Raw genomic sequence first — 23698 nt, 5'->3', positions numbered from 1 at the left:
CTTCATGATGTGGGAGGTCAGTGCCACGGGTCTGTAGTCCTTGGAGCCACTGGGATGCGGCGTCTTCAGCACAGCAACGAGGCAGGACGTCTTCCACAGCACGGGGACCCTCTGAAGACTCAGGCTCATGTTGAAGACGTGGTGAAGTACTCCACATAGCTGGGGGGCACAGGCTTTAAGCACCCTGGGGCTGACACCATCAGGTCCTGCAGCCTTGCTTGAGTGGAGTCTCATCAGCTGTCTCCTAACATGGTCAGCAGTGAAGCACATTGTAGAGGTGACCGGCGGGGGAGGGATGGTGTTGTCAGGTTGGAGAGTGCCGTCAGCCTGGGGACTGGGGAACGAGGTGTGAGGAAAGCTCTCACAGGGGGGTGGGGGGCAGGAGGGGGAGGGGGGAGTGGAAAAGGTGAAGGTTGGAGGCAGACGGCAGAGGAGTCATGGGGGAGGCGAGCAGGGCCCACAGAGTCAAATCTGTTGAAAAACTTCAGTTCGTTGGCCCGGTCTACACTGCCTTCAGCTCCTCTGTTGTTGGTCGGCCTGTAACCCGTGATGGTCCTCATTCCACTCCAGACCTCTCTGATGTTGTTCTGCTGGAGTTTCCACTCCAGCTTCCTCCTGTACTTCTCCTTGGCCTCCCTGATCTTTGCCTTCAGTTCCTCCTGGATCGTTCTCACCTCCTCCCTGTTGCCAGCTGTGAAGGCAACTTCTTTTTATTTAGGATGGCCTTGATGTCCTTCGTCACCCATGGCTTGTTATTTGAATAACAATGGACAGTCCTTGCTAGGACAGTGGAGTCCACACAGAAGTTGATGTAATCCGTGATGCACTCTGTGAGCCCATCAATGTCCTCTCCATGCGGCTCACAGAGTGCCTGCCAGTCAGTCACCTCAAAACATCCCTGAAGTGTTTCATAAGCCTCCTCCGACCATCTCCTCACTGTCCTTATGGTTGTAGGCTGGCTCTTGACTAGAGGCACATAACAGGGGTTGAGGTGCACTAGGTTGTGGTCTGACCTACCCAGAGGGGGGAGGGGAGAGGAGCTGTATGCATCCTTCACGTTAGCATACAGCAAGTCCAGGGTCCTCTCCTCTCTAGTGGGACAGCTCACATACTGTGTGAAGGTGGGAAGTGTCTTAGCCATGGTGACGTGGTTGAAGTCACCCGAAATAGCAATGAGTGCATTCGGGTGTTGAGTGTGTAAACGGGCTATGGCGGAGTGAATGACGTCACATGCCAACTTCGGGTTGGCAGAGGGGGGGGTGTAAACAATCACAACAATGGCATGTGAGAATTCCCTGGGCAAATAATACGGCCTGAGTCCAACAGCCAACAGTTCAATCTCCAGGCAACAGACACAATCCTTGATGGTGATGTGGGAAGGATTGCACCACCTGTTGTTAACGAGAACGGCAAGCCCCCCTCCTTTCCTCTTACCACTCCCGGTGCAATCCCTGTCGGCCCAGACGATCTGAAAGCCGTCGATGGAAACGTCGTCGGGAATGTCGACGTCCGCTTCAGAGCGATAAGCTGATCTCTGGAGTAAACAAAGTGGCCCAGAAGTTGCTGCGCAACTGTCCGATATTTGAATGAAAGTAATTCCAGAGTGAAAAAAAGTACCAGAACTCTCTCCACCAGCATGTGAGACTGAAGAGGGTGCAACTTCAAAAGTCAGTACTTAAAAAAAGTAAGAAAAAGAAGAAACAAACGGGAGCGACTGTAACAGGCTGCATGCATGGTCGGCGCATGCGCACAGGTATATGACCAGCACCTTGCATGGCAGCCTGGTTGCCATCGGTGTGTGAGTGAATGGGTGAATTAGACTTAGCTGTAAAGCGCTATATAAGTGAGATCATTTACAATATATTTGAGAAACATTGCCCTAGACCAAAGCACTAATATTCTTAAAGGATAATTACAATTTGTTACAACTTTTTTTGTAAATTTGGCCATTGCTATCTGTAATAATCACATTGTCCTCATCAAGTTAATAGCTGAGATCTGGGAGCATGGCAACATCACTAAAAAGAAGTCTGGTGGGGCAACTGAAATGAGGCTTACTAGTTCCTGATCAATGAGGGATTATTAATTACATTTCAAGTGCTCTCACTTTCTGTTTGACCACAAAATAAAGTGCTTGTACAATCTATCGGATCGTGCGACGGCTAATCATTCTTGACCCATCGGATCATAACTAGAAGAAATGAAAGCCTAAACTATGAACATAAGGACTTGTTCTTTATTATGAAATTAAAAACGTTTTTAGGGCAACCACAACAGTGGTGGTTGATCTACTGTACAGTCCCAACTGCTTTGAGTTCCAGGCTCAGTGTTGACTACATACAGACCTACCAGAAACTACTGCTGTGGCTCCTTTTCTCTCTGTAATCCTTTGATGTGAGTGCTGTTTTGACAGTGAGGCAGGGTGTGGCCAGACAGTTCCGTCACTGGGTCAGGTGTATTCATGCATTCTCAGACTCTCCCTGGATCACTGCAGGACTCACTCCATAACTACTATCTTCCCACGAAGCTTAGGTTATTTACTGAGACTGCTAAATTGTGGATTTAAGACTTTTCTTCACAAAGGATTAGCTCATATTATGAGGTAAGGTGAACGGTTTCAGGTTCAAATTGAATCACCGGACTTCATGTACAGGTTTTCTTCTTAAAAGCACATTTTCAATAAATCAAACATATTTTGTAAAACTGTAAATTACCACTAGAACTATTTAGTTTTCATGATTGGTTGAATTAAAAACCCCAGCAGCAGTTGGATCAGCTGTTTCTACTTCCACCCTGAACATTTTAAGTATATTTAAGCTATGGAGCGCTTGAAGCTAGTCCTGCAGTACTTCCAGTCCAACTCTGAGTCCATCTCCAATGGGATCTGTATAATCCTGGCCTTGGTCAGCGTCAAGCTCTACACCAGCTTCGACTTTAACTGCCCGTGCCTTCCTCAGTACAACAAACTGTACTCTCTAGGAGTGATGATCGTCCCACCCATCATACTGTTCTTCCTGGGGGTCCTGGTCAACCGACATACAGGTGTCATGATGGACGAGTGGATGCGACCCATTGGTAACAGATCCAAAAACCCTGCTGTAGTTAAGTGAGTCCAAGATTTACTTCTTTAATTTACTAAGACTGTGTCACAAAAGCATATGGAGAATAAAGTTCTTTTGATATTCATTGTCTCTAGTGCACAGCAAAACTGAGCTACCATACTCATTTTCATATATATTTGCAGTGGTGGAGGAAGCAAGTAAAAGTAAAAAGTATTTAAGTGAAAGTACAAAAGCATTATTAGCTTCGTGTAGTTAATATTACGATGCGTGAGGATGGACCCAAGTACACACTCAGACGAGAGAGATTCAGTGTAAAAGATTTGTTACAAAGTTCAGGTTGAAATGATGGCAGACGATGGCAGTTGAGATGACGGAGGACTGAGGATGGCGTGGACGTGGCTGGCTGGACACAGTCATGGGCGTAGCAGGCAGGCAAGCAAGCAGAGTAGGCAGACAGGGAGACAGGAAAGTGGTGATCCTGAAGGCACAAAGAGAGACGTCAAAGCACATAGCACTCAGAACTGTAGGTGAAACAACAATCTGCCAATGAGTGGATGGAAAACCAGAGCAGATATACTATGAGTAGATGAACTGATGGCTGGCAAGTGTGTAAATATAAGTAGGTGAGGTGAATGCTGTAATCAGGAGGGTTAGTGCCATGGGAAGACACGCCCACACTACACACACATACACAGCCAGGGGGGAGACACAGGGGAGAGGGAAGAAAAAACACAAGGGAAAATAGCTGATGACACGGCCACGTGACAGTTAAAGCATCAGCAGTAAGTTCTGGTTGTGAGATGATTAATGTGGTAGGAAAGAAAGATTTTTTTTTCTCTAATCTTTGCTTATGTTTTAAACAATATTGGATAATTTATTCCTCTTTAGGCCTACACCTGAGAAGTTTTGAGGGGAAATGTCTCTCTAAAAAAATAGACTTTGAAAGAGTGAATCTAAAACATAATGTAAAAGAAAAATAAGAGACAATCATGGGGAGGACTGTTATATTTTTGTAGCAGGAGATTATGACAGGCGATAGGTGATATTTGAGGGTAAAGCTGTTGAAAATGTGAGGATGAAAAGTGGTCTTATGTCTTCCTGCAGGTACCTGTTCTCAGCCATGATCCAGAGGGCTCTGCTGGCACCAATGGTGTGGATCCTGGTCACTTTGCTGGATGGAAAGATCTTCATCTGTGCCTTCAGTGTTAGTGTTGACCCTGCACTCTTTTCAGGTATCTGCAAACAAATTCTACATAGAGAAATACATATTCAGTGAGTATTCAGACTAAAATCTATACCGTCAACTGTGGCACATTATTGTTCTGTATGATGTATCATGTGGTATGTTTCTTCAGGTTTGCCCAACAATACAGGTCTGGATGTGATCAAAATCATGGCCAAAGTGCCCTGCAAGGAGGACATTATCTTCACAAACAGCTCTTTCCGCAAAGCAGTCTCTCGTTACGTTCGCTGCTATTCACAAGTAAGCTGTTACAAACTCAGCATGCATACATATACATACACGCAAACACATCTTTATTACGTACTTTTATCCTCATGAAGACCAAGCCCCCAGGAAGGCTTTGAAGCCAATTTGACATAGTGATGACACGTGATGCACACTGTCCCAAAAATACTTTTTCTTTTACTTTTTTAGGGACAGTAACTTCCCAATACGAACACTTCAATCTGAAAATGGTGTGTACCATTTTGCTACAGTTTCCGGGTTAAACAACATTTTTCCCTGAAACCCTCCTTTTCCTAAGACATATCCTCCATAGAAACCTATAAAAGGGCACTTCAGCAGGGCAGAGATGTTCAATATCAGGGATTGGGCATAAAGTGACAACGCTCAGGCGGTTTGTGTCTCACTGTGACTAGTCTGACTCACCGGATGTAGGCTGTTGGGATAAGTCTGCCATTATTTCAGGTGGAATTCTACTCCCCTTCCACTATCTGCATGTTACCATTTTGCAAGGGCATCATCACTGCATCCTGGGCTTAGCGACACCCAAGATGATTGTGAGTGGTTTAAAAAAATACAAACAAACCCTATCTATTTCCCCCTATCTCAGAATGATAGTGGATTGAGCCAGACCTTTCTCTGACGTGGAGTGAAACAAGTCTTTTCTAGAGCAGTAGCTCTGGTATGAATGGACCTTGAGCATTAACTAACACAGCAACATCAGTAAAAACACGTCCAATTGTACCACAAACATCAGTAGTCAGATAATCAGACAGGTTGGAAACAAAGCCCCAGATTAGAGAAACTCATGTGGAAGAGAACACGAAGGTGAACAGTAAAAGAAATCCCCAGAAATCTATCTCAGTTTACAGACCCATGTCCTGCTTCAACTTTAACCCACTCTACTTCCTGTGGTTTAGCACACAGTTTTACTGTACAATGAGGGATTAGCAAAGTCCCAGGTGCTAATTTTGACTTCCAAATAAAAGTTTAGATCATCTGGATAAAGTGATGATGTCATTGTGTTCCCAGATCTCAGTTATTAACCCTTTAACACCAAGTGTGTCGTCAGCGACACGTTTGCGCAAGCGCACTTTGGATCAGCGTAATTACGTCACGGTTTGCGCTATCAGAAAAATTCCAACGGTTTCTGGAAAGCTTTACAGCCAGGTTTAGGTTTAAAACCTAAGCCTCAAAATGTCCGCCTGGACTTTTTTGCTTATTTTGACTGAGAGGCGCGAGTGAAATTACCATAATGACACCATATTGGCTGTAAAGCGCAACGTCTCAGCTTTCAGAAACGTTGGAATTTTTCCGATAGCGCAAACCGTGACGTAATTATGGTAATCCAAAGTGCGCTTGCGCAAACGTGTCGCCGACAACACACTCTGTGTTAAAGGGTTAAAGGATAGGATGTTTTCAAATCCATCTCTGAACAATAGTCACATGCCCATATATATTGTACATGCACATATGTGCAATACTGATCAATGTAATTGTTCCTCCTGCCCATGCTGTCCGTACCTCGCTGCACTGTACCAAATGACTGATAGCTTTTGTTGGCTTTGTGTAGCTAACTTTCCTCGTTCTGTCTAGGCAATTGGCTGGTCCATCCTTCTATTCCTGATTGTACTGGGAGCACTGGGGCGCCTCATCAAGCCCTGTTTTGACGACCACGCCACCTCACTGCAGACGCGCTACTGGAGCAACTACCTCGACGTGGAGCAGAAGCTCTTTGACGAAACCTGCGTCCTGCACGCTCGTGACTTTGCCCGTAAATGTGTGGTTCAGTTCTTTGAGGACATGAGGGAGGACGCTATACTCCGTCTTCCCCACCCGCCCTTCATCACGAACTTCCGAGAGGAGTGGGAGGATGAAGAAGAAGAGAGACTTCATGGGATATCAAAGCAGGAGCAGGTGGACCAGCTGCTCAACAAATGGTACTACAGTAAACCTGAACTGGACGTAACCAGGATAGCCCACAGACCCAGGATGTGTGTTACCTGGGAGGACCGTGACGGGAAGACTTTATACTCTGATGTCTAGGAGACACACGCAGTGGTGTGTAGCTGCAGAATGAATCATGTCATGATCAGTTCACTGACATTAATCTATAGCAACATGTTAGATGTAGGTTACCTCAGTGTAGCAGTAAGCTTTGCTAAAGCCAGACTCATGTTTAAGCTGAAAGGTCCACTTACTAATGATTCAGAGCCTCAGAACTGCACCTCACGATCTTCATTCAGCAAATGGAGCTGGCATAGGTGTCATCACAGGACCTTAACCTGAACTTTCAGTCATGTGATAACAAGTGGTTATATATGGGTTGAAATGGTAACCTCTGTCTCTGTTTCAAAATTGACTCTGGTGTGAGATGTGAATAGCCTCCTTAATCTTTATCTGGCCGTCCACTGACTCCTTCTTGATGACCTTGTTGACCTCTCCCCAGTGGATGCTGTGAGAGTTGTTCACAGAAAGCTGATGTTGTCTGTTTCTGATGTTCATTGAGTCTCTTGCTGTTCCCCAACCCACACAATATGGGCTTTTGTAGAGTCGTCCAATATAAACATTCTTATGTTACCTCCAATGCTAAGATTTTTATAATTCTCACTTTCTGCAATATGCACATGGTAAATAAGGTATGGATAAGTTTAGGGAAAGGGGAAATGCAATTTTATGGCATGGTGGCGCAGTGGTTAGCACTGTCGCATGGGAGGAAAAGCTGGTTAGAGCGGGTTGGGGGTTTGATCCCCGGCTGCCCCTGTCATGTCAAAGTGTCCTTGAGCAAGACACTGAACCCTAAGTTGCTCCCGATGGAGACCAGCACCTTGCATGGCAGCTCGGTCGCCATTGGTGTGTGAATGTGTGAGTGAATGGGTAAATGAGACTTAGCTGTAAGGCGCTTTGGGAACCGTGAAGGGTGAAAAGTTTTATATAAGTGAGATCATTTACCATTTCATTTACCATTTACCAATACAACAATAGTTTGGTTTGTCAGATGTGGTCTTACTTTCTGCCTCTTTACGTTAAGGACACACTACCTGCACTGCACTGAATGCTCTAGCAACTCTAGTTGGACTATGGGCTATGAATGTACACTGAGGGGGTTTCTCAGGCTGTCACGTCTCCATTCTTACTCTTGGGGGGGCATGTTTTGTACCACTAAATGTGCACATATGTGTGTGTGTGTGTTTGTTAATGGAAACATGTGCATGTATCCAATGCAGGTAAAGTACAGTCTCTAAATTATCAGTCTGTTTATGTCATGATTCATGTCTTTGACTTGATTCTTTTGTGTTTTGGACTGCTAAAATTGTTGCTCCTAGGGGCAAACCATATTGCAGGGCCATTTGACTGTGATAGGGTTTGGACTGGCTGGTTTTGCATACAGGTTGTTGACATGGAGCTCACCCACACAGACTGATGGAAACATGCAAATGGCCATTTGGAACCAAATAACTTTGCAGACTCACACAAAGATTCAGTTTTCTACTATTTAGTTTGCTTTAAAGATGCACTTATACATATTTTTTACTTTAACAGTGTATCAAATTACTATCTTTATGTGCAAGGTGGTGCTCGCAGTTACATACCCACAGATTGTTATCACAAACCCTACGCTATGTAACATTTTAGTTTCTTTTGGTTGATTGTCTTGGTTTTCCAGCCACTATGAAGCGTTTTAGACTCTTTTAGTTGCTTGTATTGGTTATCCAGCCCACTATGTAGCATTTTAGCCTCTTTTAGTTTATTGTTTTGGTTATCCAGCTCACAAATTCCACCATCAACCTGAGGCCTGTACTACGAAGCAGGATTTGGGGTTAGCGAGGTAACTTCAGGTTTAACACTGGGTTTTTTGATTTGATTTGATTTTCTGATTCTGATTCTGATTTCAGGGTTACAGTGGTTCACTTCTTACCGGGGTACATCGCCATGGTAACTTATGCTGCACACCTTACCTGCTCTGGAGCAGTTATGTATGAGATAACAGATCAACGTATAAAAGCACTGCCTACTGACCAAACGACTCTCTTGGAAAATGGCATCACCAATCATAGAAGATCCTGTGGAGCTTGGTGCTGATCATCTTAGGAGGGCCGAGTGCTCAGAGACCAACAAAGCCCTTTGGCTTTCCCTAACGTATTTTATATGAGAGAGATATAGATTCTGGTCAGAGGGAATGACTTATCTGTGTCAGCTTCTTGAGCGGTATGTCAAATTCATTTCATTGTGCTTTTGCCTACTGATATCATCCTACAACAGAGACTGATTGAAGCACTTTTTTAAAGATTTGAAAGTAAGCCCACTCACCTCTTTGAATGAGGCTTTTATTTTATTTATCTATTTTTTATTTGCTCCCAGGTCTGTTTGAAACACCACAGTTGCAGCAGACACAATGAGGCTAAAATAGTCACACACGCCATAGGAACACATCTAAGCAACGCATTAATTGAATGCAATACATAATGTAATTATAGTCAGATCTTCTTGCGCTCTAATGATAGGGCAGTGATATTATAAGCCTTGTGCATTCACACAGTGATTTTTTTTGCCAGCTGTCCTTCCTCCCGTTTGTCTCAGTTCTCTCGACTGTTCCTAGCTCTTCCATCCACATCATGACTCTAATCTGCTCCCTTCATCCCTCTCCTCAACCCCTAATCATCCTACTCGATCCTCATCCTATACTTCCATAATCAATCCATATAAGCTACCTTTTATACTGCACTTATGGCGTGGTTTTTGTTAGTGAAAATACAGATATCAGGTGAGCCATTGATAAAATTAAAAGTTATGTGTAAGGCACTGCAGGAAGTGGTGAAACCTGTCAAAAGCATCACTGGGTCCAGCTCCCCTCCATCATGATATCAAACTTGTCAAACTTGTCTGCGTTGTCTGCAGAGGGCATGCTCATCATTAGAGACACTTTCAGATTCACATTCAGAGGTACACCAGCCATTGACCCTATTGTTCCATGCTTCATTTTGTTTTCCTTGGTTGGCCAGAATGCCCCTCTGATGGGCCTAAAAGTCTCTGAAGTTTCTCTGTAGTTAGCTCATGTGTTCTTCTGGTAATACAGTGAAGCAAAGACGAAACCTGACCTCAATTAATTTTACCCCCTGCCCCTTAGTGAGTCTGTTCAGGAAAATCACATCTACACACTCTAGGCTTATATTTTAGACCAAATAGTTTAAATTATGAATATTCAAAAAGGGATTTTTGCAGGTGTATGATTCTACAGAGGAAAAAAGTCTTTCTGGGTTCCCGATCCCAATATCCTACAGTTTTAACTGTGGCCATTATGTCAAAATCATGCCACAACCCACGCTGCTCCTGGAGGTTGGGGCTTTCAAGTCTCGTCCCTAACAATGTGGACATTGAATTGGGACAGTATTTTGGCTGTGACTGGTGATGTGACCAACACATTTCACAGGTCGTTAAACAGGTCACTGTTTGCTAACATGTTTGCCACATAAGCTTGTGTTTTAAGATTGTTCAGCTGCCACCAAGTGGCCAATAAATAAATAAATCCATTAATGTATCTTCAAAATATTCCTAACACCTAATTGAAGAACACACATTGTACTGTTGTTATTATTATTATTTCAAGTGTCTGTGTAGTGGAGGATTTACAGTGTATGGCTAAAAAGTACATTTTATGTGTTTGGTGGAACCAACACGATCTGTAATTCATCTTTTCACTTTTTGACTTTGACTGTTTTGTGTGTTATGTGTGTTACCAATGGTTTTAAGGAGGTTTTTGTCACTACGGTTATTTCAGCCTGTTCTCTAATTGTGATGTCACAGAATGGAAGTCTGATGAGCAGAATCAACACATAAAGCCTCAGAACCTCAGAACACACAGAGAGATTAGAAATTCACTCACACTGAGCATTTCAGCAGTCAAATACAAGTTCTGGATATTCACAGTCACTTCTTTTCTCAAATGTTAGTATTGAATACATTTACTTAACAATATGGATGTGAAGTCGTCAGACATTCTTCATTCTCAGGCCTATAACAGTTCCTGGCCCAGCACATGGGGTGGTGGGAGGTGTTTGGGGTCCAGTCAATGTATTTGTTATATAAATAAATATGACATCATCTGACTTGACTTGAAATGTCCAACAGCATTTTGTGTTGATTAATGCTTGAAAAATATGAATAATTGAAAATAATTTGTTACATCAGCGTTTCATCCTGAAACATAAACATTAAGTAGTTTCTTGGTGATTTAGTAAATGGTTGGCCAACCATCTAAATACTCTGACAACAGGTATTATGCTGATGCTAACCACTGAAGAAAAATTAATTATTAACCTTATACGTTTCAACAACAAGGACCTCCACAAAAATATGGTCATGTGTTCCCAACTTTGAGAAATGTGTACAGTGCATCCGGAAAGTATTCACGGCGCTTCACTTTTTCCACATTTTGTTATGTTACACCCTTATTCCAAAATGGATTAAATTAATTTTTTTCCTCAAAATTCTACACACAACACCCCATAATGACAATGTGAAAAAAGTTTTTTTGAAATTTTTGCAAATTTATTAAAAATAAAAAACTAAGAAATCACATGTACATAAGTATTCACAGCCTTTGCCATGAAGCTCAAAATTGAGCTCAGGTGCATCCTGTTTCCACTGATCATCCTTGAGATGTTTCTGCATCTTAATTGGAGTCCACCTGTGGTAAATTCAGGTGATTGGACATGATTTGGAAAGGCACACACCTGTCTATATAAGGTCCCACAGTTGACAGTGCATGTCAGAGCACAAACCAAGCATGAAGTCAAAGGAATTGTCTGTAGACCTCCGAGACAGGATTGTCTCGAGGCACAAATCTGGGGAAGGTTACAGAAAAATTTCTGCTGCTTTGAAGGTCCCAATGAGCACAGTGGCCTCCATCATCCGTAAGTGGAAGAAGTTCGGAACCACCAGGACTCTTCCTAGAGCTGGCCGGCCATCTAAACTGAGTAATCGGGGGAGAAGGGCCTTAGTCAGGGAGGTTACCAAGAACCCGATGGTCACTCTGTCAGAGCTCCAGAGTTCCTCTGTGGAGAGAGGAGAACCTTCCAGAAGGACAACCATCTCTGCAGCAATCCACCAATCAGGCCTGTATGGTAGAGTGGCCAGACGGAAGCCACTCCTTAGTAAAAGGCACATAGCAGCCCGCCTGGAGTTTGCCAAAAGGCACCTGAAGGACTCTCAGACCATGAGAAACAAAATTCTCTGGTCTGATGAGACAAAGATTGAACTCTTTGGTGTGAATGCCAGGCGTCACGTTTGGAGGAAACCAGGCACCGCTCATCACCAGGCCAATACCATCCCTACAGTGAAGCATGGTGGTGGCAGCATCATGCTGTGGGGATGTTTTTCAGCGACAGGAACTGGGAGACTAGTCAGGATAGAGGGAAAGATGAATGCAGCAAAGTACAGAGACATCCTGGATGAAAACCTGCTCCAGAGCGCTCTTGACCTCAGACTGGGGCGACGGTTTATCTTTCAGCAGGACAACGACCCTAAGCACACAGCCAAGATATCAAAGGAGTGGCTTCAGGACAACTCTGTGAATGTCCTTGAGTGGCCCAGCCAGAGCCCAGTCTTGAATCCGATTGAACATCTCTGGAGAGATCTGAAAATGGCTGTGCACCGACGCTTCCCATCCAACCTGATGGAGCTTGAGAGGTGCTGCAAAGAGGAATGGGTGAAACTGCCCAAAGATAGGTGTGCCAAGCTTGTGGCATCATATTCAAAAAGACTTGAGGCTGTAATTGCTGCCAAAGGTGCATCAACAAAGTATTGAGCAAAGGCTGTGAATACTTATGTACATGTGATTTCTCAGGTTTTTTATTTTTAATAAATTTGCAAAAATCTCAAAACTTTTTTCACGTTGTCATTATGGGGTGTTGTGTGTAGAATTTTGAGGAAAAAAATGAATTTAATCCATTTTGGTATAAGGCTGCAACATAACAAAATGTGGAAAAAGTGAAGCGCTGTGAATACTTTCCGGATGCACTGTAGCAGGCTGTGCAGTGAAAAGAAAACGCGGAGCACTAGTTCAGTTACATTATCATTTCAATCCCTGTGTAATATTCCTAAAGCATCTCTTGAAACAACTTGAAACATATTTGATTGAGTTGGTAGCTTTACAGAGAGCTTAGCAGAGTTTACATTATTGTTCAGTATGTTGTCAATATATCAATGTCAATATATAAAATATTCCCACCGTAACTTTTGATATTATCGGTACTGTATGTCAGGATTGTATCAAATTTAGTATTGGTTTTGATTTATCATATTGTAGCATTTATTCTGTAGTAGCCACTCAAATGTGAGTTTATATTTGTATTGTATTGTATATGAGTATAAAGTGCTGCTGTGAGAAGGTTTTACACTGTACCTGAGCACACAAGTGTTTTAGAGTTTCACAGTATTAATCACGATAACTCCAATATGTCACAAACGGATGGAGAGCCTGGTAAGTGCTGTTCAGGAGGGAGTCTGTATTTTACTCTAGTATGATAAGGAAAAATGCCACAACATTTGTTCTGATTGGTCTAAAATCTTGAAATTTGGTATGGACATACTTTGGGTAGGTAATCAATTTTTAGATCACATGAAACAATCACACTTATCAGTGGTCAAAGTCAGGACTTTTGAAAAATTAGGAAAAATGCTAAAATTGTGTTTTTTATTAAATGTCTTCCACATTTTTTTTTTACACAGCACGTGTATATATTTGATATTCAACTAGTTATGAATTCATAGATACCAAATACTGCTCCTTGTAGTTTCTGAGATATAGCCATTTTCTTATCATACCATATTTAGTCTTTGGGCACATGAGGCTACTGTTTTTTCCTAAAATAGTATAAAATGCCCCAGAACAAGCATTAAAAATATAGGTGTTTTGTATAATATTGTTCCACACGTGAGGGATTCCTAGATCCTAGATCCTAAAACCAACTATCTATATACACCATATAAATAAGTGTTAAGTTGCACAGAACTATTATTAGTCATACAGCAAGTGAAGATATTCGCTTGCAGAGCCATTTTCCATTAGTTTCAATGCATTTTCAGGAAATATGTCTATTTGCTTCTATTAAACCTCAGATCTTAACTACTGACAAATACATTTAGGAGCCTCTCTCTCTCTCTCTCTCTCTCACACACACACACACACACACACACATACTGGTTTTCATTTATAATGGGGACCAACTTTTTAATCATCACCTGCGGGGACCACCCTTTCTAGAGGGCCTAGAAGTGTGAAAAAAATTAGGTACACTTGCCACTGCTTGGTTAGCCTATACACGCCTTCAAATCTCTACATTGATGAAGTAATGATTTCACCATGCTAACTGGGGACCTATGAAAAACACAGTGAACAGGGTTGACGGGGACCGAATTTAAATATAATTTGCATAATTTTGCATAACTCACACAGATTCCCATTTGATTACTGGGGACCATGCTAGAATTATCATTATTAGTATTACTATAAGTATTATTTCTACATTAAAATGGCAAATTATATACATCTATATCAAGTCAAACCTCAGATTATTGCATTTTACTTCTCACAAGGTTGACTCACAATAAAAATGGCTGAGCATACACAGTTGCTCCTGCGACATGTACTGTAAACTGCTACCTGGCTGAAATTGAGTTGTCCTTGACCACCCTGGTTATGTCTTCATATTAATTTTTCATAGTTAGCCACCTGCTACCCATAGGGATGAGACCAAATACCCAAATACAGCCACGGAAACAAACCACAATAATGGCACTTAGCACCACCCTAATAATACTACCAATCATCTCACACATTTGTCGTAAGTTACATGTAGTTCGTAGTAGTGACTGTCATTAGTTAAATTCCAAGAAATCAAACTCTCATTTAAATTGCACATTTAAACTTTTTAATGACTCCAGGTAACTGGAAAACTCAGAGGCCTGCCCAGTCTCTTTCTCTCACATTTCACTTCTGACAGCAAGCAAATATTGAATGTGAACAATGCTAAACATTTGAAAACTGCTTTGCAAATATATTTTGAAACTAGGAAATGCATTTAACATGCATTCAACACCTTAAGTATCTTGCTGAGGAATTTGAATGTAAACCAGCCTGTGCGTTGGTAATCACCATACTAATTACACTGAACTTTTCTTTTGTAGGCTGTAATGCGGTTATAAACATAAAATTTCAAGGTTTGCCAGTCCCGGTTCTTGAGAGCTTCTGGTTCAGCCCTTAAACATTTCTCACAGTCACTTTTTGCCGGTACAACGGCTGAAACGGTGATGAATCGTTTCATGTGCCTTTCGACCGCCTGCACCTCTGTCTGCTGCCAGGGTGTTTTTTTCTGGCCAGCTTTACCTGTAAGTGAGCAGAAAAACTAATTTGTAAATAAAAGTAGAAGGAAGGGCGTGAGCTACAAGTCCTGTAAGTTCTAAAGCCGGTATCAGTATATGTATATGCATAGTAACATCTACAGTACAAATTGAGCGTTCAACAATTTGTGCATTCTGCCACTTGGGCTGAAATGAACACTGGGGAAGAGGAAATCAACAATATTTATCATACACGTATACATCATCTTCTACCAGATTAGATACTGTGCTTGAGGATATCGGTTTTGACACAAGGCTGCTTAAGTGGCATTATGCAATCAAACTAAAAAAGTAGAATGCGTTTAAAAACCTTTTGGATAACCATCATGCTAAAGTAAAGCACTACTACATTACTATGGTTTCAGCAATGTTAGCTTCTTGAACATAATGTCAATTAATATTAAAGCTACTTTAACTACTTGAAACACTTAGTACTAGCATTAGTACTAACACATATGCTTCTACCAAATGAGTAACTAGTTCTTACTATACATCCATCCGTTGGTTACATTGTTTAACCTATTCAGGCTCATAGGTCCGTTACTAGAATAACTAAAATTTACCTCTGGAAGAGGGTCTCACAACACTGACTCCAGCAGCTACCTCATCCTCTGCTGATGGCGGTTTGTGTCTCTTGTGTGTTGGTGGGATTTCATTCTCCTCTGCAGGTGGAAGAGTCTCCTCTGCTGATGGTTCTATGAAAAAAAATAACATTCTCAATAAGATGCATACTTCACAAGAATGCTGACCATACCCAATCAATGTGTCATTTGTTTTTGCAGGAACACTTAATTATAAAACATTTAGGTGCATTCAACTATTAAAAAGGTTCAGTGTGTCGGATTTAGGGGGATCCATTATCAAAAATGGAATATAATATTAATATAATTTCCTGAAACTAAGAATCGTGTTTTCGTTAGCTTAGAATGAGCCCTTTATATCTACATAGGGAGCGGGTCCTCTTCCACAGAGTCCACCATGTTGCACTGCCATGTTTCTACAGTAGCCCAGAACAGACAAACAGGGCCTTTCGCGTTTTTACGTTGAAGTGGCAGCTTGAATTTGGTGGCGCGAATGCACCGATTGGAAGATGAAGAAGAGGAATACCATTACCTGATAAAAGTTAAGTTTCACCTCTTTGTCTGTCCACACTTCCTCTCTCTTGATCACCCAAGCGTGTACACTTTCTATATCCCTCTCTTTCTCTCCTTCTTTGTCTCGTCTTTTTTAGCAAGTCAATTAAATTATGTTTAAATATCAGCATTATCTAATACATTTCTGTTCCTGGTAGCAAAGCTGGTTCACTAAAGCGGGGAAGCCTCTGCTCACACTTATTTTTCGCTGCTGATTTTAGAAAAGCAAGACACAGTGCGTCTTCTATTTACTCAATGGTAATGTTTTTGTTAAATAAAACATGCTTACAAACTAACCATGCAAGACAGGTAGTCTTGTATGGTCATTTTAGTGGTGTTGCTTATGTTTAGTTAGACTAATTCATATCCTTAAGGACATGTTTCTAAATGTAATACATGTCAACAGACACCAGACTTGAGAGAAAAAACATAAATTCAACTAGAATGTTTCTTCCTGCACCATCCACCGCTGTCTGCTTTCACACCCATTGATTAAAAGCTTTGTGGGGACATTTCACACACCATGTCGTGGTCCCTTATGGGGACCAATTGCGTCCAGTTTGTCAGATACTTAACACAAACTTTCTACCTAAACACTGACGGAAGGTGTGCTGTGGGGACGCCGTGAACGTCCCAGAATAGGGTGATATTTTACCAAAAGGAAAGTCCCTATGAAGGTTCAAATCTGTCCTTAATCTCCCATTATCATTAGCCTTCTGGTTGCATTACATAAAACTGTTCGGCAGTCCTGATTCACAATAGATTACCATCATAATAGATTTACTTCCCTTATTTACCTGCTTAAAATGAAACAAAGCAGAAAAAGATGACTCAGAAAGACTCTAAGAGTAAAGCTAAAGTGTTAAACGTGAATGTACCTGTTTCTGTCGACTAGTAGCTTCATCCATCTGTGTCTCTGAAGGGACAGCAGGATGGGAGCTTTCCACGGGATTGACATGTGCTGCATGTGTGGTCATCTGCAAATATGAAAAACAATTGGTCAATATGATGTAAACACTACATAATATTTAGACTAATTCATTTTCTTAAGGACATGTCTCTAAATGTAATGCATGTCAACAGACACCAGACTTGAGAGAAAAAACATAAATTCAACTAGAACGTTTCTTCCTGCGCCGTCCACCGCTGTCTGCTTTCACACACATTGATAAAAACCAGCTTTGTGGGGACATTTCACACACCATGTCGTGGTCCCTTATGGGGACCAATTGCGTCCAGTTTGTCAGATACTTAACACAAACTTTCTACCTAAACACTGACGGAAGGTGTGCTGTGGGGACGTCGTGAACGTCCCAGAATAGAGTGATATTTTACCAAAAGGAAAGTCTCTATGAAGGTTCAAATCTGTCCTAAATCTCCCATTATCATTAGCCTTCTAGTTGCATTACATAAAACTGTTTGGCAGTCCTGATTCACAGTAGATTACCATCATAATAGATTTACTTCCCTTATTTACCTGCTTAAAATGAAACAAAAGCAGAAAAAGATGACTCAGAAAGACTCTAAGAGTAAAGCTAAAGTGTTAAACGTGAATGTACCTGTTGATTAGTCTTCTGTCGACTAGTAGCTTCATCCATCTGTGTCTCTGAAGGGACAGCAGGATGGGAGCTTTCCACGGGATTGACATGTGGGGTCATCTGCAAATATGAAAAACAATTGGTCAATATGAAGTAAACACTGCATAATATTTAGTTAGACTAATTCATTTCCTTAAGGACATGTCTCTAAATGTAATGCATGTCAACAGACACCAGACTTGAGAGAAAAAACATAAATTCAACTAGAATGTTTCTTCCTGCGCCGTCCACCGCTGTCTGCTTTCACACACATTGATTAAAACCAGCTTTGTGGGGACATTTCACACACCATGTCGTGGTCCCTTATGGGGACCAATTGCGTCCAGTTTGTCAGATACTTAACACAAACTTTCTACCTAAACACTGACGGAAGGTGTGCTGTGGGGACGTCGTGAACGTCCCAGAATAGAGTGATAATTTACCAAAAGGAAAGTCCCTATGAAGGTTCAAATCTGTCCTAAATCTCCCATTATCATTAGCCTTCTAGTTGCATTACATAAAACTGTTTGGCAGTCCTGCTTCACAGTAGATTACCATCATAATAGATTTACTTCCCTTATTTACCTGCTTAAAATGAAACAAAAGCAGAAAAAGATGACTCAGAAAGACTAAGAGTAAAGCTAAAGTGTTAAACGTGAATGTACCTGTTGATTAGTCTTCTGTCGACTAGTAGCTTCATCCATCTGTGTCTCTGAAGGGACAGCAGGATGGGAGCTTTCCACGGGATTGACATGTGCTGCATGTGTGGTCATCTGCAAATATGAAAAACAATTGGTCAATATGATGTAAACACTACATAATATTTAGTTAGACTAATTCATTTCCTTAAGGACATGCCTCTAAATGTAATGCATGTCAACAGACACCAGACTTGAGAGAAAAAACATAAATTCAATTAGAATGTTTCTTCCTGCACCGTCCACCGCTGTCTGCTTTCACACACATTGATAAAAACCAGCTTTGTGGGGACATTTCACACACCATGTCGTGGTCCCTTATGGGGACCAATTGCGTCCAGTTTGTCAGATACTTAACACAAACTTTCTACCTAAACACTGACGGAAGGTGTGCTGTGGGGACGTCGTGAACGTCCCAGAATAGAGTGATATTTTACCAAAAGGACAGTCTCTATGAAGGTTCAAATCTGTCCTAAATCTCCCATTATCATTAGCCTTCTAGTTGCATTACATAAAACTGTTTGGCAGTCCTGATTCACAGTAGATTACCATCATAATAGATTTACTTCCCTTATTTACCTGCTTAAAATGAAACAAAAGCAGAAAAAGATGACTCAGAAAGACTCTAAGAGTAAAGCTAAAGTGTTAAACGTGAATGTACCTGTTGATTAGTCTTCTGTCGACTAGTAGCTTCATCCATCTGTGTCTCTGAAGGGACAGCAGGATGGGAGCTTTCCACGGGATTGACATGTGCTGCATGTGTGGTCATCTGCAAATATGAAAAACAATTGGTCAATATGAAGTAAACACAGCATAATATTTAGTTAGACTAATTCATTTCCTTAAGGACGTCTCTAAATGTAATACATGTCAACAGACACCAGACTTGAGAGAAAAAACATAAATTCAACTAGAATGTTTCTTCCTGCGCCGTCCACCGCTGTCTGCTTTCACACACATTGATTAAAACCAGCTTTGTGGGGACATTTCACACACCATGTCGTGGTCCCTTATGGGGACCAATTGCGTCCAGTTTGTCAGATACTTAACACAAACTTTCTACCTAAACACTCATGGAAGGTGTGCTGTGGGGACGTCGTGAACGTCCCAGAATAGAGTGATATTTTACCAAAAGGAAAGTCCCTATGAAGGTTCAAATCTGTCCTAAATCTCCCATTATCATTAGCCTTCTAGTTGCATTACATAAAACTGTTTGGCAGTCCTGATTCACAATAGATTACCATAAAAGATTATATGTCCTAAATATACTGTATATAAATATTAAACAGAAATAGAGATAATTTAGATTCTAATAGTTTGAAATGAGTATACCTTCAACCACAAAGGTATTTTGAGATATTCTGCAACACTGTGTAGTTGTGCCACATACTTGTATTCTCCACGGGCAGTCTTCACCTCCATAGTCATAGGTAATTTCTTCTCCTGCATTTATATCATTTAGGGCAAACAGACATAGGTGCGGGAGTCCATCCACGTCAATTTTTTTCATCCTACAGTTTGGACGTCTGTGCTCATCATTGACTAGCCGCCCAAATGATTCATCTTCTCTTGAGGCATCAATACTTAAAAAGGACAAAAACAATATTACATAAATGTAAGGTCTCATTCAGTTCTTCTACAAAGAAATTTATTATTTGGGAGAAAGCCCTGCATACTGTATGTCAAATTTAATAGACAATGTATACAACAACATCAGAGCCTTACCTTTCTCTTGGAGTTGCGTAAGGCGTTTAGTATAAAGGAGTATGGTTAAGGTTTATCTTAAAATCTTACCACCATGTCTTCCCTCGCCACTTGAACGCAAACATAAATGCAGCACATGATGGGTGGTAAATACTTCTTCTGTGGAATTCGGCATTATTCATCATATCCCCCCTGTATTCAACTACGAAATCTTCTTTGGAGAATGAACCTATTGCGAATACACCACGTCCTGTAAGAGAAAATAAATAAAAAGACATTTTCAATGAAACATGAAATCATATGTACAACAATTATCAATTAGTCTGTGGCATTATGTATTAAAAAAAAACACAATGCAGATGAAGAGTGATATATATATATAAATAATGTTAAATACCACATCTGACACCATCTTACCTTTCACTGCATCTATGTACTTCACCTTCAGTTTTGATGTTTTGTCCGTTTTTGAGCGAACATGATGAAGGGCATCTTTAAGAGGACTGACCCTTGGTGGCATTTTAAACTGCAGAGAAATGTTAAAAAAATGTAGATAGCTTCGGCTTCAGTTTAAGTACAATTACATTTGAGGCTTTTAAAGTTGTTAGCTGTGCAACATATTTACTCTCATGCTTAGATGCTTGAACATATTCCCAGTTAACGGTGCATTAATTTAGTTCGATTATTGGACTTCAGTGGGCAGTAGCTTACTCTATCACACAACCTCACCTCACCTCACCTCACCTCACAAACTTCATTTATTCATTTATGTATTCATTTGTTTAGGTAGTTAGTTAGGTAGTTAGTTTAATTCGACTTAATCAGTAATGGGGCCCTAAAACTTTAATCCCTGCTTTAGTTACCTAGCTAGCTAACTGTTAACTTTGGCACAGTAACGTTAGCTAGCTAGTTGATACAACTGCGTTTGGCTAGCATCCTTTAAACAAGAGAACCAAACATTTTCATGAATAAACTGCTTCATAACGCACAAAACTCTGAAACTGAATCTGAAAACACTGAGCACTTACCAAGCACACCACTCACTCCGCTGATTTCTGCACTGTTTTTGATTTCCATCCACGTGTTTGATTTCCAACAACCACCTGCACTTGGACGAAGGAACGGCATTTAACTATTTATCAAGCTGAGGTTGAACATACAGCCTACTTCCTGCGCGATTTCACAATAAAAGCCTGCCAGCGGAAGCCACAGTTACACACATAGCTTTGCTTATTTCAGTGTAAAATTTGTATCAGGATACAGAACTATTTGACAATGGCTGACAATTATTAGACCTAGTCATTTTAGAATTCTGTCTGTTACAGTTTTACCATTTTTATTTTATTTTATTAAATTGTATTTTTCTCTGTAAAATACTTTGAACAAAACCTTTTGTTTTTTAAAACATGCTCTATAAACCTGGGTTGCCTTCACTACAAATCTTGATCCTAAAGTCAACATAGTGAAAAATAAAATAAAATAAAATAAGAAAACAAGGCTATCATTAACATGATCGATTGTACAACATCCCTTCCAAGAGTAATCAATTAGAGTTGTTTGCATTACATGGTGCAACAACAGTCACCTGAAGTAGTGATGGGAATTCCGGTTCTTTTTAATGAGCCGGATAATTTGGCTCAGCTCACCTAGGAGAGTCGGCTCTTTCGGCTCCCAAACGGCTCTTCATTTTATCACTTACAGTATAAGTCTTATACCTATTATAATCCAGCCAATTTTAGCGCTGTTTTGACTTATGATTTGTATGTGTACACATATATCACTTAAATTGTTCAATACATCCTTTGTACTGAAGTATTCAAAAGTAAAAAATTACATTTTCTAATATCAATAAATTGCTGTAGCCAATTGTTTTCATTGCATTTACAGACCCTTGTAACTCTGAAACCACCCAATGAATGCACTGACTTGCTTGTAGAACCACTCTGCTACACAAAGCAGATAGAAACACCTATAAAAACTTAAATTTAAAGCTATTGACACACACCCCTAACAAAACAGCAGAGCTTTATTTTAGTATTAACAAAAGAAAACCTAAAAATAACAAGTACAATATACTGTATATATATATATATATATATATATATATATATATATATATATAAATAATATAATATAAAAGTAAAGTACTGAAAAAGTAAAGTGAAGTAAAAATAATCATAAATAAATAAATTGCAAAGCAGCAGCATCCAACAGTTTTAGGTGTCTCTATGAACTAACCACCATCAACTATCTAACTAACTTTTTATAATTTTTTTCAGGGCAGATTGGCATTGAGGAAGACCAAGTGCCTCAGCTTAGTGGGGCTGATCCGGTTTCTCCTCTCTGTTATTATCTGCCCTGCACGTGACATTCACTGCATGGAGCACCCGTGACGTGGAGATCGTCGTATCATTCTGCCTTGTATTACTTTACAAACAAAAAAACTAAATAAAACGGCTCCGTCGCAGATGGGAGCCGGCTCCCATCATTCACTTAAAAGAGCCATCTCTTTGAACCGACACATCACTAACCTGAAGCTCAATATCAGCAAGACCAAAGAGCTGGTGGTGGACTACCAGAGGAACACGAGGGCCCCTGTCCCTGTTAAACCAGGGACAGGAAGTGGAGAGGGTGGACTCATACAGGTACCTTGGGGTCCAAATCAATAAAAAACTGAACTGCTCATAACACTGATGTCCTATTCAGGAAGGGACAGAGCAGACTGGTCTTCCTGAGGAGACTCCGATCCTTCAGTGTGTGCAACAGGATCCTGAAGACCTTCTACCAGTCTGTAGTACCCAGTGCTCTGTTCTTTGCTGTGGTGTGCTAGGAGGTGGCAGCAAGGCTGGTGAGGCCAGAGACTGAACAAACTGGTAAAGAAAGCCAGTTCTGTGGTCGGGCTGGGACTGGACAGTCTGGAGTCAGTGGTGGGGGCAGCTCATTCAGCCACCCACCCAGGAGCAAAACAGAGCGATTCAGGCACTCATTTGTACCTGCTGCCATCAGACTGTAACACCACACACAGACCCATTTCTCCACAGTGTTTGGTACACTTGAGACACTCACGCCACTCATTGGTCTGATACGTTATATTTGTTGATATATTTAGATATATATAATATACTATAACCATACTCCCATATTATATTTGATATTCTATTATTCTATGTTATATTGCTGTACTATACTATATATTATGTTATATATATATACAGTATATACTGTACATATGTACACTCAGTTGCCAGACCGTTAGGTAAACCTAGCTAAACTAATGCAGTCTAATACAACAGCCCTACAATATATCCTACCTTCATGGAGGTTATAGTGTTCAGTTTTTGTTTAAAATGTTTTAAAGAGGTGTAGATTCTACCGTGTGGTCATTTTGGAGGATGTACTATGTGGTGCTGTTGAACTGTACTGTGTTATACTGTCCGGGTGTTTCTATTATTTTGTCCACCTCATTCATTTCAATCAGGGTAGGCTAAATAACAGAAACACCTCTCTGTATAATGCAGTACAGTTCAACAGCACCACATACTACATCCTCCAAAATGATTATACAGTTGAATCTACGCATCTCTAAAACAACACAAACTGAACATTATAACCTTCATGAAGGGGGATTTATTGGAGGTCTGTTGAATAAGACTGCATT

General features: G+C 40.9%; 1 protein-coding gene and 1 long non-coding RNA gene across 2 annotated transcripts; one reads left to right on the top strand and one right to left on the bottom strand.

Moving 5' to 3' along the window:
• The first annotated feature begins 2819 nt into the window (after nucleotides 1–2819).
• calhm3 (calcium homeostasis modulator 3) lies at nucleotides 2820–6573 on the top strand. The gene is made up of 4 exons (XM_070916616.1): nucleotides 2820–3106; nucleotides 4167–4294; nucleotides 4418–4545; nucleotides 6124–6573. The coding sequence occupies exons 1-4, from the start codon at nucleotides 2820–2822 to the stop codon at nucleotides 6571–6573; spliced, it is 993 nt and encodes a 330-aa protein (XP_070772717.1).
• An 8946-nt stretch (nucleotides 6574–15519) lies between these two features.
• Nucleotides 15520–17708, bottom strand: LOC139293857 (uncharacterized). Its single transcript, XR_011598397.1, has 3 exons — nucleotides 17621–17708; nucleotides 16940–17038; nucleotides 15520–15623 (listed from the first exon to the last, which is right to left on the bottom strand). It is a non-coding gene; the product is annotated as an uncharacterized lncRNA (long non-coding RNA).
• Nucleotides 17709–23698: the final 5990 nt, after the last annotated feature.

This window comes from Enoplosus armatus, chromosome 12 (assembly GCF_043641665.1).
Source record: "Enoplosus armatus isolate fEnoArm2 chromosome 12, fEnoArm2.hap1, whole genome shotgun sequence".
In the NCBI taxonomy this organism is placed as follows: Eukaryota; Metazoa; Chordata; class Actinopteri; order Centrarchiformes; family Enoplosidae; genus Enoplosus; species Enoplosus armatus.
The sequence above is the reverse complement of the archived record's forward strand: the minus strand, read 5'-3'. Positions and strand labels throughout refer to the sequence as shown.